The sequence below is a fragment of the Spodoptera frugiperda genome, chromosome 8 (assembly GCF_023101765.2).
Source record: "Spodoptera frugiperda isolate SF20-4 chromosome 8, AGI-APGP_CSIRO_Sfru_2.0, whole genome shotgun sequence".
NCBI classification, from domain to species: domain Eukaryota; kingdom Metazoa; phylum Arthropoda; class Insecta; order Lepidoptera; family Noctuidae; genus Spodoptera; species Spodoptera frugiperda.
Window position 1 is genome coordinate 6615829 of NC_064219.1, and position 21641 is coordinate 6637469.

Consider the following 21641-nt stretch of genomic DNA (forward strand, 5'->3'; position numbering starts at 1 on the left):
TACAGTATTACTTGGTACATTTTGAAGTCTGAATTATTTATAAAGCGATCGGTATTTTTTCAATCTTTTGCCATTTATTTTAGAGTCAAACAAGATAACTGCTAACGCACCTTGAAATGTATTTTACCAGACATAAAAAAAAATGATCTCATTTTAAAATAATAATGGTAATAGTGTAGTAATAGCAGTGTGTGTTAATTAACGAACTTAAAAAACACCAAGATTAAAAATAAGATATTTTATTAACATTGATTATATAAAAATAAATCTTAACATTTTATACATAGAGTGTTCCGTTGTGAATCAGACATTTAGTTTAGAAAAGGCCTTCGATTTCTCCTGTCTTCGTGTTGAGGTCTATGTCGTAAATGCTAGGTCTAGTGGGAAGACCAGGCATTTTGGAGATTTCTCCCACCATTGGGACAACGAAGCCGGCACCGACGGAGGCAAAAATACCGTTTATTTTCAGCGTGAATCCAGTAGGCGCTCCTTTTACAGCTGGGTCTCCAGTCAACGAGTTCGATGTCTTGGCCATACAGATCGGGAATTTGTCGTAACCCTGTAATTAAAAAGTTAAAATATGAGGTACGGTAACGTGAAGTAGCTTTCAAGGAGTTGGTACGTAGATAGCTGTGCTGTGGATTTGTCATAGAACATTGATTCTCAGTACACTGAGATTTTCTTCTGTGTCGTGGGTGGGTTTATAAACATACAAGCTCAAAAACACATCACGCTCTTGAAACCCAATAACCGAACTCGTGACACGTTACTCAAGCACAACACGTGCAGTCGAATATAGACTACATAAAAATGAAACTATAGTATCTTCGAAAAATGTTGATTCACGAAGAAAAATCAGCATGAAAAACCCAGCTTCATACATCATATATCAACGCAATTTTAAAAACCTCTAGAGCACACATGGTAAACACATCAATCGAGCTAAATATAGAGTCTGAAGACTGTGCTCTAAATTTGTTTGTACGAGCGGAATCATTTTATGGGTTCTGCCCACTTTAAATATCGATAAATTGAAAACAACTACACCAAATTGGACCCAGGGAATTCTGGCCACGTCCTACTCGTGATGGATAATTGGGTTCAAAAACTTTGTTTTTGCTTCTGGTAAATTACACTACACATTTTTTTCAGGAACACTTTTGTAAACTTAGGTACCTGAATAAAACATAACTATTTACCACATCACATCATCAGCCTATAAGTACAGTGAGAAGAAGCCTTTGATCAACAACATTAATTCAACTGAAAAATAAAAAAGTCTAATTAAAATGGTCAACCATTAATTACCACGGCTTCACCACCAAATGGCGATTCCAAACTTATAATTAGATATAACTAGCAAACCCGGTCAACTCCATTTCGCCACCAATCATTATCCCAGTTTTCCTGCTTTTCGCTTGAAAATTTCCTAAATTTTTTTTGCTATAAACTTCCTGAAGTTCGAGACCTTTTCTACGAATGCAAAACCAGTTAAATTTGTTTATATGTTCTGGAGTTATAGCGTCAGGAAGGAAAACCCGACAAATTTTTATACTATAGAAGATAAACTCAGGTTTCCTCACGATGTTTTCCTTTACCGTTTGTCATTGGTGTCAAAATAATCTTAGAAAGTACATATAACTCGGAAAAAGTCACATTGGTACTTGCTGTTGGTAGGTTTCGGACCCGCAGTCTCATAAGAAGCAGCCGTCTTTAACCACCAGGTCACTATGACATAATAACTATATAGACGACTAACTAATAACCTAGCTAGACCTAATGTAAATCTAAACAATAATCTTCACTTTATGTTTAATTTATTTTAGGTAGAATAATGTGTTTGTGGTTACACTCACGACTCACGACACAAGAAAAACGCAGGGTGGGGCAAAAAACAAAAGGTAAAAGATCATTCAATTGTGACTGGCTCAGGTATTTTTTACGTACACACAGCACAAGATCACATTTAGATAGACTTTGTCTTGGTACGATATATTATAAGATAAGATAAGTAGCTAATTGAAGCTGAAAAACACTGGGGTAAACCCAAACTAAAGTTCGTAATAATCATTTAGTAGTTCTAGTTATTGTAAATTGTTAGTAATGTACCATACCTACTAGTTCCTACAATGTTCGATTTAATTCGTCGAAGTCTATCAATTTAGATGAAGTAATTGCGTTGTTGTTGACTCATATAGTCCATAATTAAATTAGTAGCAAACAGGATCTCGATATTAGATTATCGCTCGATAATAGATCGCTATTTTTATTCGCGAGTAAATAATGAAAAATACGAGACATGCAACATAAAGATCGAAAAATGCTCGCGTTTGCCTATCACTTGAAGAATAATGTTACATCTCGTAGGTAATACACGTAAATAATTTGTCATATCGTAACATTACACACACAGGTTGCTGTTGCCAGCTATTTATCTGAAAACATGTGACGGCGTGGTGAAGGGCAGGCGGACATCTGTTATTTTTATTAGGCTGGGTGGGAATACCCATTAAAATGTTTATCAGAAAATAATGTATTTCTCATTCCTTGATTTCCCTAAATAATGGGATCATAAACCCATGGAAATCCCGCTACGCACGGCTGATATACGCTGTTCTCTATCGTAACGGAACCAATGATAAAACACTTAAAAACATCTGACGTACCATATCTGTAAACGTTTTGATCTTCTCGAGAACTTCATCAGTGTATTCGACTTGTCCAGCTCCATACATCTCCTTGGCAATGATCTGAATCTTCTCTTGGATGGACAGCTGCAGTGGGTACAAGAAATCGAACTTGGATTTGGAGTCACAGGCCTCAATGACAGCGTCTGCCAACTCCAGGGCTCCAAGACCACCCTTGGCCCAGTGGTCGCACAGCACTGCTCTGAATGCTCCATTCTTAACTGCGAATTCTTTCACCAGGTTCAGCTCAGCGGGCGTGTCATTGCTGTAAGAATTGATAGTGACGGGTTTTGAACCAATATACTCGTACTTGAGACAACGACCAAATCTTGCCAACATACATTTTAAGCGAAAATATGTATAAGCACTTAGCCTTTTGCTTAAGTGCTTACATTATAACATTAATAGAATGTGGTTAGTCAGGAACAAAAGTGGCGACGTGTTAATGAATAATGTATTAGACCTAAATACGTCTATCACTAGACTAGTCTACAAATGGTGAATAATTTAGTTTTTTGTTTTCATTCATGCTGCATATCAATTAGTTCCTTGAATGTAGATATTACTTACCCATGTTTGTTGATGGCAACCACAACTGGGACACCGAACTTGTTTCCATTGCTTATGTGTTTGCCCAAGTTGCAAAGACCTTTGCTAAGAAGTTCCAGATTTTCCTGAAAGCATTCCAATGTGACATTAATCATTTAAAAATAACTCCGTCATCAAACGGTTCGCTCATAAATGTCGTAATCACAAGATTCGTAGTATGACCTTGAAATCGCAGCTGAGAGCAAATACATAGGTTTATGGGTCGTTAAATTTGAATTTCCTGGCGATTAAAACATAGCCAATGCTGCCATAGGAAAAATAATATTTTGAATCTATCCCTAATTTTCTCTGTATCTTTTATTTTCATACATTCCTTTTTTAGGTCGAATACAAAGGGGCCACGCAAGGCCACAACACATAAAGATTCGTATTGAATACACGGATCAGTGAGCATACCATGAAAGGAAGTATGATACGGTACATTGAATTATGATGTATCATTAGTCTGTACCTACCTTAACGGAGGAGTATTTAACTATTGATTAATAGAGTTATTGTCAATTTTATTACCTGTACGTAGACATCATTGAGCGGCATACCAGCGGACACTGGGGGCCCACCACCGTGCATCTTCAGGGCACGTACTGTAGATACGATGACGGCGCAGTGAGGTGTGTCACCACTCGCACGGCACTTGATATCGAAGAACTTCTCCATACCTAAACGTCAAAGCGTTTAGAGTCAAAATATCCAACGGTGTCAAAATGACCAGCCCTCTAAAAGTCCAACTCTTTTCTGTCCTCAGTGGCGCAGTAACCTATCGGTCAGTTTTTAGAGGATACGAGTATTTTTATTAGGCTTACTGGTCTTTCCCTTGACTTTCTTTTTGTTAGTTTATATTATTTTAAAACATTGATTTTGCATAATTGCATTATGTTCTATTCCATAAAATTTCCTGTAAATCTACTTCCCTTTCATTAATTAATATACCTAGTTCGAGTAAAACACTGCCAATTCTATCCAAAAAGGATATCCGGAACATTTTTTAAAATTCACAATTTTTTTCAACCTGTGTCACTTTTTTGAGAACGACCGCTAAATAGATACAGGTAAGACACAACTTCGAAGAATTGTGAATTGTAAACTACCTTTAACCACAGTCGATCTGAAATATTTCTAAGAATTTGTTCAAGGTTTGTGGTTTAATTCTCCTTATCTTTGTTTCTAAACTCAGTACATAGATCACCTTTGCAGTTGATATAACTTTCTGTGGGTTTTTCCTGGTCAATTTTCCTTCTGTTTATTAACACATTGAACGCCCTGATGGTCACCGGTGACCGACGTTAGCGGAGGATTTGCCTTCAACAGTTTTTTATTGGCAGTCAAATGTACCTACACTAAGTCCACTATGGGAAAAAGCCTATAAATCCAGTTGTCGCTCTCATAAATATTGTCACTCTCATAATCGTAGGAAAGAATACCAATGTAATCTCACCAATATCAGATCCAAAACCAGCTTCAGTAGCAACATATCCGTTCTCTCCAGCCAGCTTCATGGCGATCTTGTCAGCCAGGATGGATGAGCAGCCGTGGGCAATGTTAGCGAATGGACCAGTGTGGACAAGCACTGGAGTACCCTCCAGGGACTGCATCAGAGTCGGCTCGAATGCATCACGTAAGAGAACCAGAAGTGCTCCTGTCATGCCCTGTTAACGTGAAACGAGAAAAGTGGAAGTTACGGTTTGTTGCTCCATCAAAAATAAATCTTTCAAGAACTTAAGCTCATAGTCAAGGTCATAGTATCATCCCAAACATATTAAGGACTTTCAAATTAAATTAAAACTTTGGAAACGACACCAAAACTTGTTATTACGTCACGAAAACCGTACTCCAATTTCATCCAAAAAGCTATATAGAACTCTAAACTCAAGGTCTTAAAGTAGAAATTTTCTCGAAACGTACCAAGTCATCAGCGGTGACAGGATTGCCACTCTTGTCGAGGGCTACCACCATGTTGGCTAGTCTTTCCTTGATGTCCTCTACATCCCTGCCCAGAGCAAGGATGGCCATGATCTCCGAAGCTACGGAGATATCGAAGGCGGTCTCTCTTGTGAATCCTTTCTCTGTAGGGGACTGTCCTACGGTGATCTTACGAAGGTATCTGTCGTTTAAGTCCACAACTGCAAAGAAAAATTGGAGGTAATTTCTATTTGATCAATGTGGTACCATGGGAGTTTATGATCCTGATCTATAGTAAAAGTGTCACTGATGAAATTTCCAATAGCCAATAATTGCTTGAACCAATAGAAGTCGCCATAACTGATCATATACCTAAGGCAATTGGTGTTAAATTCAGCGAAACGTTTAATTTGAACGTTCAATGTGTCTTGTCTCCATTTTCAATTATTTCTCATTCTGCATCGCGTCTGGCGCTCCATTCATCATTGTTAATTGTATTGTCATGGTTTGTTTCATATTAATTAATGAGTTGGGTTTTCAGACTTTTAATTACCATACATTACTTACCATGAGTACACAGTGAATAATATTCTCGATTCACTTTACATAAGCATCATAATTGCTTGAATTCATGTGGATTTTTCTGACATTCGTTCATTGAGGTCAAAACTATTGATAGCACAAACGATTACGAACGTGCTGAACACGTGTGCCTTGTATACATATAGACAACAATTTTGGGAACTACTATATACCTACTACAAAGTACTTTGAACAATTAAATTTATACTTATTTGATACTAGTGGTATGAACATACCATCCAATGATACTAGTGGTATGTACAAAATTACCTCTGTTCCACATAATTTTCGAGGTGTCAATGTTCAAACGAGCGAATTTGGACTTCTCTCCTTCTGTCAGGGTGTCAGGGTCTGTCTTCGTGATGCCCAGCCTCTTCAGCCTCCTAAGTTGGATAGGGGAGAATTTCCTGACTCCTTTGATCTTGGGTACAAGTCTGTCGAACAGTGGGCCGTCCTTCTGGGTCAGTTCGTGGAAGATCCTCGCGTCCATTTGGGCAGCGAGCAGGTTGTTGGCAGCAGTCACTGCGTGGATGTCTCCTGTTAAGTGAAGATTGAACTCTTCCATGGGAATGACCTGTGGAGATTCAAACACGTTCGTCAGATTTTTACCGACAGGACAGAAATTTATTTTTATCAATACGACTACAGAAATGACAGACTAATAAGGATTTTCACTCTTTGTTCTCTGATTTTCATCATACCAGTCATTGGTATTGAGATCAGTTCACTATTTAACTCGACTTTCAGTTCTTCACATCTTACATTGCCAATAATGTTTAATATCAAAAACTACTTACTTGTGAATAACCACCACCGGCGGCACCTCCTTTGACTCCGAAGGTAGGTCCCTGGCTGGGCTGACGCATCACAGCGAACGAGTTGCGACCACGGTGTGCTGACAACGCTTGCACCAGTCCCAAGAGGGTTGTACTCTTTCCCTCGCCCAGAGGAGTTGGTGTAATTCTGTGAAAGGAAATGTATTTGATAAAAAAAGAAGAAAAAAACAATCATTTTCTATCAAGCGACACAAAACAAAACAATGTTTAGATTGATTGCAGCAATAGTAGTTCAGCTTCATCCTTCCATCTTCATTCTTCCATTTGGAAGCTAATTACAGTCTTTGGATAATATTTTACTGCACCTATAATTTGTACATTTCCTTGTAAAATTCTACAACATTTCCTTATGAAATTCTAAGAATACATGTTCGTGCTCACCCAGCAACCACGATGTACTTTCCGCCTTGTTGGTTCCTCATCCTGTCGAGCACTGACAGAGAGATCTTGGCCTTGGTGCGTCCATACTGCGACACTTCGTTGGAGAACAGACCGATCTCATGCGCCAACTCACTTATGTCCTTGGGCTTTTGAGAACGGGCAATCACAATGTCACTGTAAAAGAAATTAGGTATTGACTTCTATTTCTGAAGACTATTAAGAAATGATTCTTCAACTACATTGTCCTCTCATTTTTGGAAAAAAGTAATTGAGCATAAACGATTGTGAAGGCCAACGTAATTTATGTTTTCTACCCTGAATGTTCTGTTCTCCAGCATTTTGGCTCTCTGCAGCAATAATTTTACTTACGTACTTAAACAACTTTTTAGATTTAACTAGATTGATTGACTAAACACTTGGCTGTCGGAAAAATACCTGGGTGGCGGTGACAGCGGCGTGATGCGGAGTGGCCGGAGTGGCCACGTGGGGGCCAGCAAGCGGTCGAGCTGTCGGCGCGCGGCCTGCACTGTGTTGCGCATGAGCATGGCCACGGTCATGGGGCCCACACCTCCGGGCACTGGCGTCACGTGGGACGCCACCTGCACCGCCTCCTCATAAGCCACGTCACCCACCAAGCGCTGGCCACTCTTCTTCGAGGGATCTATCCAACAAATCAGCAATAGTTTACTTTCTTAATCAATCACTCTATTTGTTTTAGCTCTAATTGGTTCTTCACGGTATCTCACTCCTAAAAGACCACGTCTAATCACGTTTCGCAAAATTCTCTTCAATAAATAAACTCTTATCAAAAATATCCAATTTTCTGGTAATAAATCACAACGAAACAAGTCGTCATTGCAGTAATAATTCGAATTGTTTGTACAGTAGCTTATCACCGTGCGGCGTTGGGCCGAGCCGGGCAGCACTGCAGTCGGCACATCGTCGCCAATGTTTTGTTTCCAACGCCTGTTCCGTCTATTGTCATTCATATTGCACATTTCCTACTAACATCAATATTTTAAAATTGTTTCTGAACTTTTCCCGTCTTTTCCATTGTTCTGTTTCTAAGGAATTTATAATGTTGAAGGATGACTCACCAGAGATTGGATTGATACCGCAGTCGATGACTACAGCACCAGGTTTGATCCAGGAGCCGCGAACCATCTCGCCCCTACCGATAGCTACCACCAAAATGTCGGCAGTCTTGGTCTGTGAATACACGAAGAAAATATTTACAAATGTGTCTCGTTGGTGCAAAATTGATACAGAAGACAAACTGATAATGGCAGAATCTTTAAAGATTCTTTTGATAGATTATTGTAACATCTAACATACAATTTCACTCAAGTTCTTGGTCTTGGAGTGGCAGACGGTGACGGTGGCATGTTCCCACTTCAGCAGTTCGGAGACTGGAGTACCGACGATGCGGCTACGGCCCAGCACCACGACGTTCTTGCCGGCGATGGTGACGCCAGTACGTTTGATCAGTTCCACGCAACCAGCTGGCGTGCAGGGAATGAAGCCAGACAAGTCGCCCACGGCTACGCGCCCCTCGTTTATTGTGTTCAATCTGAGGAAGATGAAAAGAAATTAAGTTAACAAAAGACCTTTTGGTCATAAAATCACTAAAAAAGAATAATCGGTTTGAAACTTTTAAATTTTCAGCTAATTTCTGTTCTACACAACAATTAGTGTTCAGGTAAGGGTTACTCTTGATGCTTATATGTATAACAAGCAACCAACATTCTTCTCACTCTTGTAGATAGTTTCTTCTATCACACTTACCCATCCACATCCTTGTCGGGGGAGACGGCATCAGTGATAGCGTGAGAGTCGATCGGATGCACAGAGTCCAGGGGCATCTGCACGATGATACCGTGCACATACGGGGACTCGTTCAGGCTGGTGATCTTGGCCAGCAGCTGAAGGGAGAAGAAATACGTTGATTAATGGAATTTATTTAAATAAGTATGTGTTCACAGATGGAGGTTGGCCGAATTTTTGCTTTAGTATTAGATAATAAATCCTCTCCTCTCCTCGCCTCGTTGATCGAGTGGCCGAGAGTGTGCCGAACAAAGGTTTGATATTCGAATCGGGTGCATATTTTTTTTTATGGGATAAACCTAAACGAGCTGATGTATCACCTGATGGTAAGCAATCAGCGAAGCCACTAGTGCGTTGCCGGCTTTTGAGGATTAGGAATTTGAAGATGGTTGGGGATTCTGGGATTTGGGACATTGGGGGTGAGGTAATTGGATTTCTGGTAACGTCACTCACATGACGAAATACAACGTAAGCGCTGTTTCACGTCGGTTTTCTGTGAAAACTTGGTATCAATCCGGTTCTGCCGGTCCATTGGTGTTGAGGCATGGCTCTCCCACAGTTCGTAAATTACTGAGTTTACGTTCAGTTTTTCGAAATCTATCTGGACAAGAGGTCGAGAGTAAAGACAACGGGCGCTATGCAGTGTGGAACCATGTAGTCTAAACAAACGACAAGACAATGAAATTCTTATGTATTATGAAATATTTGACATCATACATTATTTATACGATGATGACCGTTTCCCACCAGAAAGCTATTTATACCTCATTGTACGTCTGTTGTCCATTTACTTAGTCCAAAACCCTAGACTATTTGGTCACGGGTTTGGGACAGGAGCTCCATTTACTTGTCGTCAAAAAACCGATAAAGGCCAAGTAATACTTTGCCCGACCCAGGAATCGAACCTGAGACCCCTTGCCCGGCAGCCGCATTTGTTGGTCGCGACCACCGACTAAAAACTCCATACCGCCTCTAATTAAGTCAAAAATTTATCGAAGATCGTTTAATAATTTCGACCTTAGGTAGAGGACACAGTCCAACTTATTACAAGAGGCTAATGACACATCCTAGTCTTTCCGCCTAAAAGTATTTTCCTTAATAAAAAAAAACATATAAAATAATTTATTAATTAAAAATATAATAACCTTGATAAAAAAGAGAGACGGATATAAACATGGTAAGTACCTACTCTTATTAGTCACATTGCAGGAGGCAATCCTTTTATAATTCTGAAACATTTCATTACCCATTCTGGTATCTGACGGTATTATTAGAGCATGCGGAACTAATTGGCCGCGCCTTAGTAGGCAAACGGGGGTGGAGGGGGAATTTGTCTGCTGCTTGCAAAGCATATGAGATTAGACAACAATGATGATTGATGATGACGCGAGATATCGTTTATGATGCTTAATTGTAGAATTATTGAAACAAAAGACAACATAACTTTTAGAAGTTTAAAGCGCTCGGCAATCTAGTTCCACGTTTTTCTTATGTAAGAAGCTTTTTCAAACAATAACAAACCCAACAAAATTAACTAAAGAAGTCACGGTATACTCATGTAAATTAATGGAGAAAAGCACGTCGCCGCGTCTGCGCACGCTGCTCATGATGAAGAGTCCCTCTGTGACTCGAAACTAGTAGAGCTTTTCTCCATTAATTGACGTGAGTAAACCGTGATTTTTTGGTCAATTTAGTATGTCTCACGATAGTTATTATAAAAATAACCCCAACAAAAAAAGAATTCGCTGTTCTCCTTTGCGCAACACATTCTTTTATTTATTTTTTGTACTATAGAAGAATGATCCATTAAATCATTCACGCAGATGTTATCAAACGAAAGTGTATATAACTTATAAACAAGAATAATAATTAAAAACGAAGATTGTACAGCATCATGTGATTTATTATATTTGTTACATCATGCGAAGAAAACAGTAAACAGATTGTTATAAACATGAATGATACGTATTATCTTATGTCATGGAGGTCAAGGTGGACTGTGGAGCGATGGACGAACAAGTCCACCGCTTACGTGGGGGTTCTTTATTTATCCATTAATTATTGTATTAGACTACATAGGTAAGTATAGCTTCTACGTGGCCACTTCTGACCAAAGACCTCACACGGAAAGGCTTTAAGCATTTATCATCGTGCTTCCTCAACACGGATTTGTGATTTCAAACTTATAATTAGAAATAATAAGTTCAGGTTTCCTTACGATGTTTTCCTTCATCGTTTATGATGTCTCAATAATTTTAGAAAATACATATGTATAACTCCGAAAGAGTATCGAACCTGTACCCTCATGCATAAGAAGTGGACGTCTTAAACCTCCAGGCCAACACAAGTAGTTTATTACCTTTACATGCTTGTATATATACCTTTCCTTAATTTAAAGAAACCGTTAAACTAAGATAGGTAACCTTTAACGTTATTTTTGTTACAACCAACCTACTCGTATACCTAAGTGACACCTGACAGTACAAGGGGTTAGTTTAGGAGCTACGTCATATAAATAAATTTTTGTTTAGCGGCCGGTAAGGAGTCACTGCTGAAGTCGTCAGTAGAGAACTACAAATATGTATTGTGCCAACTTTCTAGTATTGGGTAGATGACTATTATTTATTTAATATCCGTCTTGTAGATTATTTTAAAACGTTAGACACGTTTTATTTTTAATTTCTTACGGACACAAATACTTTCGAAGATATAATATGGATTTGAAATATCGGGTGACGTCACTTCAAGAACATTTTATACTTAGAAATTATGTATCCCACTCCTAAAGTTTGATCCGTTTTGTCTTCGTATTATTATCTTACACAACAAAATAAGAAAATACGCGTCTAATATTTTTTCATTACCTAACTCACGGACTAAATAGATTTTTAATTTTCATACCCCGTCATCATCCCTATTTGTCTGTGACAAAACACCACAGTACAAAAACCGAGCAACAATACACATGTGCGCCTGCCAAATATAACATTTCAAATTTACTCTCTACAATCCATTGCTATACATTATTTACAAGGGGCCGAAAATTTTATTAAATAGGTCTTACAGTTACAAGAATACTGATTTAATTTATTTAAATGTTGAATGAAGTCCATAACAATAATGATACTTTTTAATTTAGATGTTGGGCCTCATATCTTCTGGCGTCCACTGCTGAACATAACCCTCTTGAATGACAACTAGACAGGCGGGTTAAAAGCAGAATAGGTGCATCAAGGGAACTTCTTATGTTCAACGACTTTACAATATAATAATAGTATAATCTTCTAGTTTATTTCTACCTAGCTTATTTTGGGTTACCTACTGAAATAATGGAACCGAGCAGGTTCTGGGTAACAACACCCGATCTTCGATTTATACCCTTCTTTAACTACCTGAACCGCTTTTTTTATAAAACCTCCGCGTAACTTCGACAAAAAATATTAGCCAATTGTTGTAAACCGTTCTCAAGTTTTGTGTTTAGAAACAATTCGATATATTAATTATTATGTTATCGGCTTACTCACGTAACTGTTTGACGAGTAACTCGACTAGTTTAGTTTAGACAGACGACGCGACGATTGTCGCGGAATGCTGCTCATGATTATGAGCCTCTAGCATGGCTTGAAACTAGTCGAGTTCCTCGTCAAACAGTTACGTGAATAAACCGATAACATAGCAGCAGAATTTTGCATGTTGTATTACCATAGATACAAACTCACATTTCTGTGATAATTTTAAATATTTGCATGCTTATAATTTAAGCAAAACATGTGAATCCCATTTAAATTGTAAGATCTTTGTATACCATGTTTTGGAGCAAATAAATATATTTCTATTTCATAATAATTAATTTAGTATATCTCACGAAAGTTATGATTAAATTCGATAAGTATGTTTTATTTGTACAAAAATAATATTTTTATAGTCTTACCTCAGTCTCAGTGATGTCCCTGGGCAGCTGGATGTGCTCAGCAGTGATGCCGATGTTTTCTGCAGCCCTCAGCTTCATCCTGATGTAGACATTGGAGTCCTCCCGGCCTCCCACCTGCACGATGGCCAGCCGTGGCTCGAAGCCAGCCCAGCGCGACCGAGCCTCAGCCACTTGGTCACGAAGCTCATTCTCGATAGATCTGATGATGAAGAGGATACATTAAAAACCGGCCGGCATCATTAACAACTAAAATTAAGTATTTTTTTATTAACTTTAAAAATTACGCCAATTTAAGTACCTATAGGTACCTTAATTATACAAGATATTTTTTTACACAGGAAATATGGCATTGATTATGATAGGGATCGAAAATTTACGTGACGTGGCTAAAAAATCAATGTCAACTAAAACGATTCAAAACACAACATTGGTGAAAGTAAAAGTAATGAATGAAAACATGCAATTTTATCTACACGCTAACTTAATAGAAAGCCCTAAAAATATATCTATAAAGTATCTTTACTTAGCCACTTGAGTTCCCGAAATTGGTTTCGCCATTTTTTGTTCGTAGACCGTATCTTCCTTCGGCCCCTAATCGACTGACTAAAGAACAGATGAGGCGAACATCGTAAGCATGCATTCAACCCCAACCGATAACCCCAGTGACTTTATAGAACATACCACAAAACAAAATCTGGTTACATCTAAAATTACTGAACGAAATTGGATGAAATCGGTTTCAAATATATAGAAAAAAATGAACTTTTGACACCTAACTAGTTTTATTTTGTTAAAATTGAAACAGATAGCTAATATTGTTTAAAAGGCAAAAAACACACATTAACATTATCAAACTATTTATTTTTCATCCTATTATACAGCAGATATATGTACTTAGCGGTATAAGAGCCGGTAACCTATCTTCCTACTCGCGTAATAAGTAAGAATATTGCATTGTGGGTATAATTATCCGTCAATTTATGACATGCAAGACAAATCACAAGTTCCTACCTTACAGTCGAGTTAGATAAACGTCTAACAACTTGTATAACAGGCAACCGTCTTAACAAAAACATATTTTTTATTCCAATCAATTTAAAATAGCAAAAACATGAGCACGTATTTCTATTAAAACTAAACTACGACCTCCTTCTAATAACTGTCTAATAGTTATATTAGAATTAGTTAATAACTATATTTATCTTTAAAAATATTAATGATAAGTATTGACAATTTGAGCATAAAATTGTTTACCAGCTGTAGAACAAACACATTGTTTTTGTTTCAAATGGGGACCGCGTCATAATTGTGAGATAAGAGATACAGTGATCGTTTAGCAAGAACAAGCAATTATTATGTTAGAATAGGGATACGGGGTATGAAAATTAAATATCTATTTAGTCCGTCATTTAGGTAATGAAAAAATATTAGACATGTATTTTCTTTAGTTTGTCATTTAAGATAACAATACTCAGATAAAACAAATCAAAGTTTAAGAGGAATGGGAGTAAATACATAATTTCTACGTATAAAACGTACCTAGAAGTGACGTCACGCGATATTTCAAATCGATATATCTTCGAAAGTATTTGTTTACGTAAGAAAATAAAAAATACGTGTCTAATGTTTTAAAATAATCTACAAGACGGACATTAAAACAAAAATTAGTCATCTACCCTATTGTCACATTATTGAATATCTATTACACCCGAGGACTACCAAACACAATTAATATTTCCAAAATTGGCAATAATAATATGGAACAGAATTTTTTTATGCACGGTGTCTAACAGTAAGCCCTCTCGCTATTACATCACATTAAAAACATACTTGAACTTGACCGATGAAAAGGAGTAGCTACTCATACGATTTGATTAGGCCGGCTCGACCGGGGAAGTACCACCCTACTTATCACAGAATACCAGTGTGAAATACTGACGTAACGTCGCTGCGTAAATGAGAATTCCAGCCAACTCCAACTCCCTGTTTGATTGCACTATCATTTTCTGGAACAGATTCCTACTAGCTCAACGTACGCGCAACGTAGGTACTTAGTATTGAAGGTGTGCTAAGGTTACGATGATCAGTTACCATTAAGCTTTCTATGCAAGTATGCTGCGGACTACCTACCGGGGCTACGGCTCGAAACGGAGTAGTTTTTAGTCAGTAAGAGGTTGACGGGAGTGTCAGTCTCGCCTCACCCAAGGCGTAAGTAGCCATTGGATGATTTTCCTCCCTTAAAAAAAGGTTATGCAACTATGCTTTGTCGCTTTGATTTTAATTTATCTCTAAGTCGGGGAAGACGGTAGTACAGTGGTCACGTGCAATTTGAACAGCGAGGTTCATGGGACACACATCTCCCTAGGGATGTGCCGTAACAAGCGGTGGACCATTAGGGCTCCGAAGCATGTCTTTAAGAGGACCCGGTGCAACTTACAGGTGCTGAGAGTTTCTCCCCAAAAAGCTAGGCGCCTTTTAAAGGTTTTCCCCGCGTAATAAAAAAAATTGTCGACACCTTTTATGAAAATGGCTTAATGTTATGTTTTTTTTTTATAGAAAAGATTGATGATTGATGTATCGAGGCAAATAACCTTCAGATCCACTCCGCATTATAATAGTTTATTGACACTTAAAATGCATGAGCAGTACTGTCTTAGATCATAAAAACGTACCACGAATTCATTAACGGTTACATTGACCTTTGTCTGTATGCATGACCTAACTTAATCTAGGATTTATTGGCCTCTGTATCTAGCTGCCTAGGTTGTGTCGCTAAGCGTATGTACAGTTATGCAACGATGCAACTTTGTAGTAGTACTTATAATTTAAGTTATTGATGTCATGCAATGATCCTATTTAATAGTTAAGTACCTTTCTTTTGCAGCCATAATAATAAGCGATCGTAATAAAAAATCTCTAGGTTCTTAACAAAAACGGTAGTGCCCAAAGACATTAACTGATCTCATTCCAAAATCATAGAAGACCGTTCTCCAAGAACAAGACGTAGGTAAGTAGGTATATAATAAAATTCGATAAATGCAAACAACATAACTAATTCAAAATATGATAGGTAAGATAAAATAACTAAGTAGTAATTGTGCTAATAAATAATTATTAAGATTTATCAAAGAATAGGCAAAGGTAGACTGAGACCTAACTTTCCCCAGGTACATTTCAAGTCCTACTTTAATCAAGTGCAGCGGACTACCTAGCGGGATACCGGGGCTCCGGCTCCAAAGGCAGGAGTAGAATAACAGAGTGGTTTTTAACAGTAAGAGTTTGACACTCCCTATCGCCTCGGTCAAGGCAGGAGAAGTCATTGGATGATTTCCACACTTAGGAAAAAAAAGGCTATTGACGAACACCTAAGTTAAAGAATCGCTAAAAAATAAACCTCTTTTGCGTTGCGCAGCCAGTTAAAAGAAGATTATATGGATAGAGAAAGCTAATGATATATCATGCATGCAAAATATTAATTGTTTAGAGATCTAATGATTAATTAATAACTAATGAATTTGAAACAAAAATATAATTACTCAGCCACTGCAAAGCCCGTGATTGGAGACTCCATGCTGTTGACCGCGTCTTCCTTCGATCCCTAACCAACTGACTTCCGAATTGAAGAATATCGTAAAACGTAACATGCATGCATTGATAACCCCATCGACATGGACGAAAAACACCAGAAAACAAAATCTGGTTCAAACTAAAATCTGGCACAAAAGCGGATAGAATCAGTTCTTTAAATCTTAGAGGTAAATGACTTTTGACATCCGTACTAAAGAAATTGATGATTTTGTACGACTGTTTGTCCGCTTGCTTACTTACTGCGTCCAGTCAAGTTCACTGCATAGAGAAATCGTAGACTGTTATTACATGGTTAGAAGTGAGAGCAGCTTGTTATTTGATACAGAGAAAGTTGGAACCCTCGGAAAAGCGTAAGTTATGTTAGGCCTGTTTATTAATGTTGTATGAAATAACCTACTTACCGTCGTACTGAGAGTCATTTAATAATTACTTAACCCAGTCCATTAACAATTAATATTAGCCTGCACGGTTGACGCGGTTGCTGCGCAACATATCGGTATCGGGTTCGGTTCCCTCACGGAGCAACTCTTTGTGTTATCCACAAATTGTTGTTTCGGGTCTGGGTATCATGTGTATGTGAACTTGTATGTTTGTAAACGCACCTACGATATAGGAGAATATCCTAGAGTGGGGCAACATTTTGTTAAAAACATATTTTAGGACAAAATTATTACTAAGGAATAGTTTCAGTAATCATTAAATGTCTCTGAGCAAGGCGGTTACTTTTAAATCATATTATTATACCTAAAAATATCAGGAATATCAAACTATTTTTTATGCTACTCTTTTTACGAACAAAGTCACAAGTACAAGCCCAATATTGTTATATTTTGGCAACAACGTAAGCACGTAGCAGATAGCCTGATGTTATATACCTACATACCTACATACTGTACATAACAAACAGCTACAAGCACAATCATTATCACAACTACGTATATTTTAATTGTTAATTGCAAAGTCATTGCAACACACATTTGACAAGAAATAAATTAGTTTTGCTATGAAATAAAATGAGTACCAAATAACGTGAAATTAGAAATCGTACTCGGTGTGCGGCAATAAACTTAATATGCTGTTTTTATTTTTACATGGCACTCAAAACTTAACTGGTGAAATGTAAATATCAAATTATGATTTCTAAAATGATCTTTAAAAGATGTGAAATAAACATTCATTGAATGATTTTCCACCCACAAAAAATGTGTTCCGTTATATGGGCTGAAGGTGGCCACAGACATGGGTTTAGTGCGGTAAGAATCCCAGACTGCCTAACCTTATTCTTCTCAGAAACTAGAGGTAAATGATAGATTATAGGTACCTACCTACTTGCGCTAAATAATTTATTATCTAAAGACCGATATTTATAACCCATATAAAAAACAAAACTGTTTAATAAACTTTACTTGAGAAATAAAAACTATAGGTACTCGAATAGGTAGGTATTAGGGACGTACTGCGACAACAGGAAAAAGACGAAAACGTTACCTATACCTACTTACTAATTTAAATTGTGGTTTTAGATATGCAATATCATTTATAGTAGCAAGTCAAGAACCTATAAAATACCTACCACTCTCATTCATTTTATTCGAATTTGAAATGGAAAATTTCGCAGTCATCATATCGCATCGTACGCTGCATTGTAGATAATTAGCGACTGTGAAGTCTCAACTAACATAACAAAGTATTACGTCGTTGTCAAATTGTATTTATTATTCAAACAAGCATATTATTTACTTTGCAATTCACGTCTTCCATTCCGGTTTAGTGTATTCTTCTAAAATGGTACAAAATAGCGATCTGATCGCAACTAAACCAACTTGATGTTGTTTTTATTATAGGCTATATCATATCAGCCACTAGATGACCACAGCTGATGGAACATAGGCGTCTCTTCATGACTAATAGGCCGGTTGTCCTACTGCTTCTTGCGCTACATATAAAGTTATATATTATTTTATTGCAGGGGGCTTATAGCATTAATGGTGAAAAGTGGGTGTACATTGTGCAGTAACATTACAAGCCGTAATGTCCACCTCTGCCTACCCCAGAATAACAGGCCTGACGATGCATATAATATATTATATTTTTGTTGCATAATGTACATACATAGGTAATCTACTAGTACAGTACATGACCCTGTTAGGGCGTAGCAATTTATCTGGTAACTTATTTAGTCTTATAATATTCGATTCCAGTACTGAAAAATTCCTAGTGTGATCCATAAGTCTTGTTCTGGGAGGTGTGTTGTGTGTGAAAAGTTCAGTTTTAATATACTTGCTACCTAGGTAGGTACTTACCTAACTAATTTTAAAAATTCTTTCCATTGTATGCTAAAGATCGTCTGCACAACGCACATACTGCACGGATTTTTTGCATATCTAGTATTTATTTACATAAGTAATTTAAAATTAACATCTTACCTACGTAGGGGAAAGTGGGGGAAACACGAACACCTAAGGGAAAATATAAATAAAACAGTGGAATCAAATCACAGAGTTTCTTTAATTATTGAATTATAAACTTTACTTATCTAGCTAACGTATTATTACTCAACATCATTATTTTTTTCAATAAAATATAACAAAATGACCGAAAATAAAACCCTTAGTGTTCGGTTTTACCCAACTGATGTCGGGTAAAGCCGAACACCAAGTGGGGTAATCACGTACTAACATTACTAAGGCAAATTGTAGTTTTTGGAACACAAGTATTTGCTGCTCTGCCAATGCTGAGTTTCTTGGTTTGAACATCGACTATAGCCTTTTTGAGATCCTCTAAACTGTATTTAGTTTCAGTTTTTCTTTTATAATTATGGGGCATCTGAAACAATTTATTTAATGTTTAGCATTATCAAAATCACCCGACAACATAATTTAGTGCCACAAAGAAATCAATATAGACTGGAAAACACAATACCCTATTTGCTAGTGGCTAGTTGGAAAATAAATATGAACAGGGAACTAACAAAAAAAGGAGAGAGGAGTAATGCCGAACGTTCGAGATTACCCGACATGCAGCGTTCGCCTTTACCCCACCGAGTCGAAAAATATAAAATGGAAAAAATATTATAGGTAATAAAACTTTTACCAAATACGTTACTGTCATTTGAATGGTTTAGTATGTAAGTTTCCCACTATGTAAAGGTTAAATAACTATTCTCAATAGAAATAAAGCTACACTAAGTTCAATTTATCAAAAACTTACATCGAAAACATTGAAAATATTAAAATTGACATACCTTGAAAAGTACGTGCGTCCGCGTCTCCCGTGTCGTTGACTGGCACTGGTGGTGGCGTGATCTTTGAGTTACCGGCGAGTGATATACGGCTATATCTTTCTAACATATTAAAACTATTGGGTTCGGGTTTACCCCGCGTTCGCGTTTACCCCACTTTCCCCTAAAATATTAAAATTGAATTTTAACACGTGAAACTGTAACTCAACTAAATATTTACTTAAGCATTTCATGTACCTATTAGATATCAGCTTAAATAAAAAAGTCGCATAGGTACACAAACTGTGTCCAAACTACCTAAATAACTGCCAAAATTTGGAAACAATACCAAATTTTATTTCTACAAAAACTAACATAATATTTGTTTAACTTAGTATGTACTTAACTAACTATATCTAGAAACTGAAGACCTTAAACTGCGCAGCCACTTTTAAGTTCAAATGCACTCACTTGCCCGCCAATTAAGGACCAGTTTATTTATTTAACTTCATACAAAAACCTGTAAAGGCGGTCTTAATGCCTTGGGCATTGTCTCCCAATCAAGCTTTCGGTCCCGAAGCTACGGACTGCCTAGCGGGATTCCGGGGCTTCGGCTCAAAAAGCAGGAGTAGGAACGGGGGGTTTTTAGTCAGTAAGAGTCTGGCACTCCCTCTTGCCTCACCCAAAGCGGAAGAAATCATTGGATGATATTCCCCCGTTAAAAAAAAAGTCAAGCTTTAGGCAGTGCAGATATGAAAATAGCAGGTTTTAGTTCGTATTTAAATCTGAAGTTTAAAAGAACCATTCTATCCCGATTTGTCATATACTTAAGTCATAGTATTTTATGGGGTAGAGGGCAAACGAACAGGCGGATCACCTGATGGTAAGCAATTGGCACTGTGCGTGAGAGTTGGACATCCGCACACGAGATATCTACGAGAAGTTACTAGCCTTTTAAATTAATGTTAGTAAGTAAGTAAGTATTTATGTCATATTGTTTATTTATTCCTGTATGCCGTAGGCTAGTGTTTGTCTATGAAGTTACTTAGCAAATAATACGATAACGTCAGGAAAACAATCGCTTATAATTTACACGCAAATAATTCGATTAGGTATAGACAGTTTCATGCATTTTTATTATGACTTCGATGTTACTTTTAAAAAAAGGTAAGAAATTAAGAAACATGTTAATTAAAATCCAATAAAATTAACATATTATCTTATCACGAAAAACTAACGTAGTATATTTTTATCTCTAAACGTTTTAATAGTTTCTTAATTGAACTTCATCTTCTTCATTCAAACAAATTTTCTAACAAGTTAGTTTATTACTAACAAAATAAATAATTTGTACTCACTCTAAGACGGGGTCCAAGCTTCCCTGCGGCTCCCACATGATTACACTTCAACTTAAACTACAACAAAAACAAAATAAACAAACAATTAACGGAACAAACAACAACACATTATTTATAAACACATAGCCGCGCGCCTTGCTGTCTTTGGCGACAGTTTTCGACCTACTGACGTCGGCACGACATGGAATGAATTAAAAACCTGTCGTACAGGTATAAACACGTGGTTAGAACTTTGAACCGCGAGTTTTTCTATACTATTAAAGTAAACTCAAGCACCTAATTAACTATTTACAAATTTGAGATGTCACAAACCGGCAAAATAATTTTAATTATCGATATTTTTTTAAACGTCTTAATAAAATGCATTCACTCACCTAATATATGTTTTGTTGCCTATGTATTATTTCAAAAACCTTGAATTCTATTATATAACGAGCTGACCGGCTGTTTAAAGTATATGTAAATAAATGACACTTGAACACGAGCGAGCTCGAAAATATAAGTGGAATATATGTACATAATAATTAAGTATGTTTGGAAGTAGTAAGTGCTATGTAATCTGATAAGAAGTTTTGTGTGATAAGGAGATTAACACCTCCCTCGTCAGCAATATCCTGTTGCAACCAGCTTGGTTACAGGCAAATGCAATAGCTATGTGCATATAATTGTATATACCTTGGTATATAAGGTGTTCTAAATGTATCTGCCACGGCTTTAATGGGAGGT

General features: G+C 37.1%; 1 protein-coding gene across 5 annotated transcripts; it reads right to left on the reverse strand.

The window, feature by feature from the left end:
- Nucleotides 1–223: 223 nt before the first annotated feature.
- On the reverse strand, nt 224–21378 carry LOC118275625 (C-1-tetrahydrofolate synthase, cytoplasmic-like). Of its 5 annotated transcripts, XM_050695415.1 has the most exons (16): nt 21290–21378; nt 20916–20972; nt 12750–12948; nt 8780–8916; nt 8330–8564; nt 8092–8203; nt 7430–7655; nt 6995–7168; nt 6575–6740; nt 6048–6351; nt 5199–5416; nt 4732–4942; nt 3807–3955; nt 3258–3361; nt 2667–2952; nt 224–559 (listed from the first exon to the last, which is right to left on the reverse strand). In XM_050695415.1, exons 2-16 carry the CDS (start codon nt 20951–20953, stop codon nt 317–319), a joined length of 2802 nt encoding a protein of 933 aa, XP_050551372.1. In that variant the 5' UTR covers nt 20954–20972; nt 21290–21378; the 3' UTR covers nt 224–316. The 5 variants fall into 5 exon arrangements, with proteins under 5 accessions (XP_050551372.1, XP_035449544.2, XP_035449546.2 ...); XM_035593651.2 differs by lacking the exon at nt 21290–21378 and having other exon boundaries at nt 20916–21077; XM_035593653.2 differs by lacking the exons at nt 20916–20972; nt 21290–21378 and adding an exon at nt 16286–16427.
- Nucleotides 21379–21641: the final 263 nt, after the last annotated feature.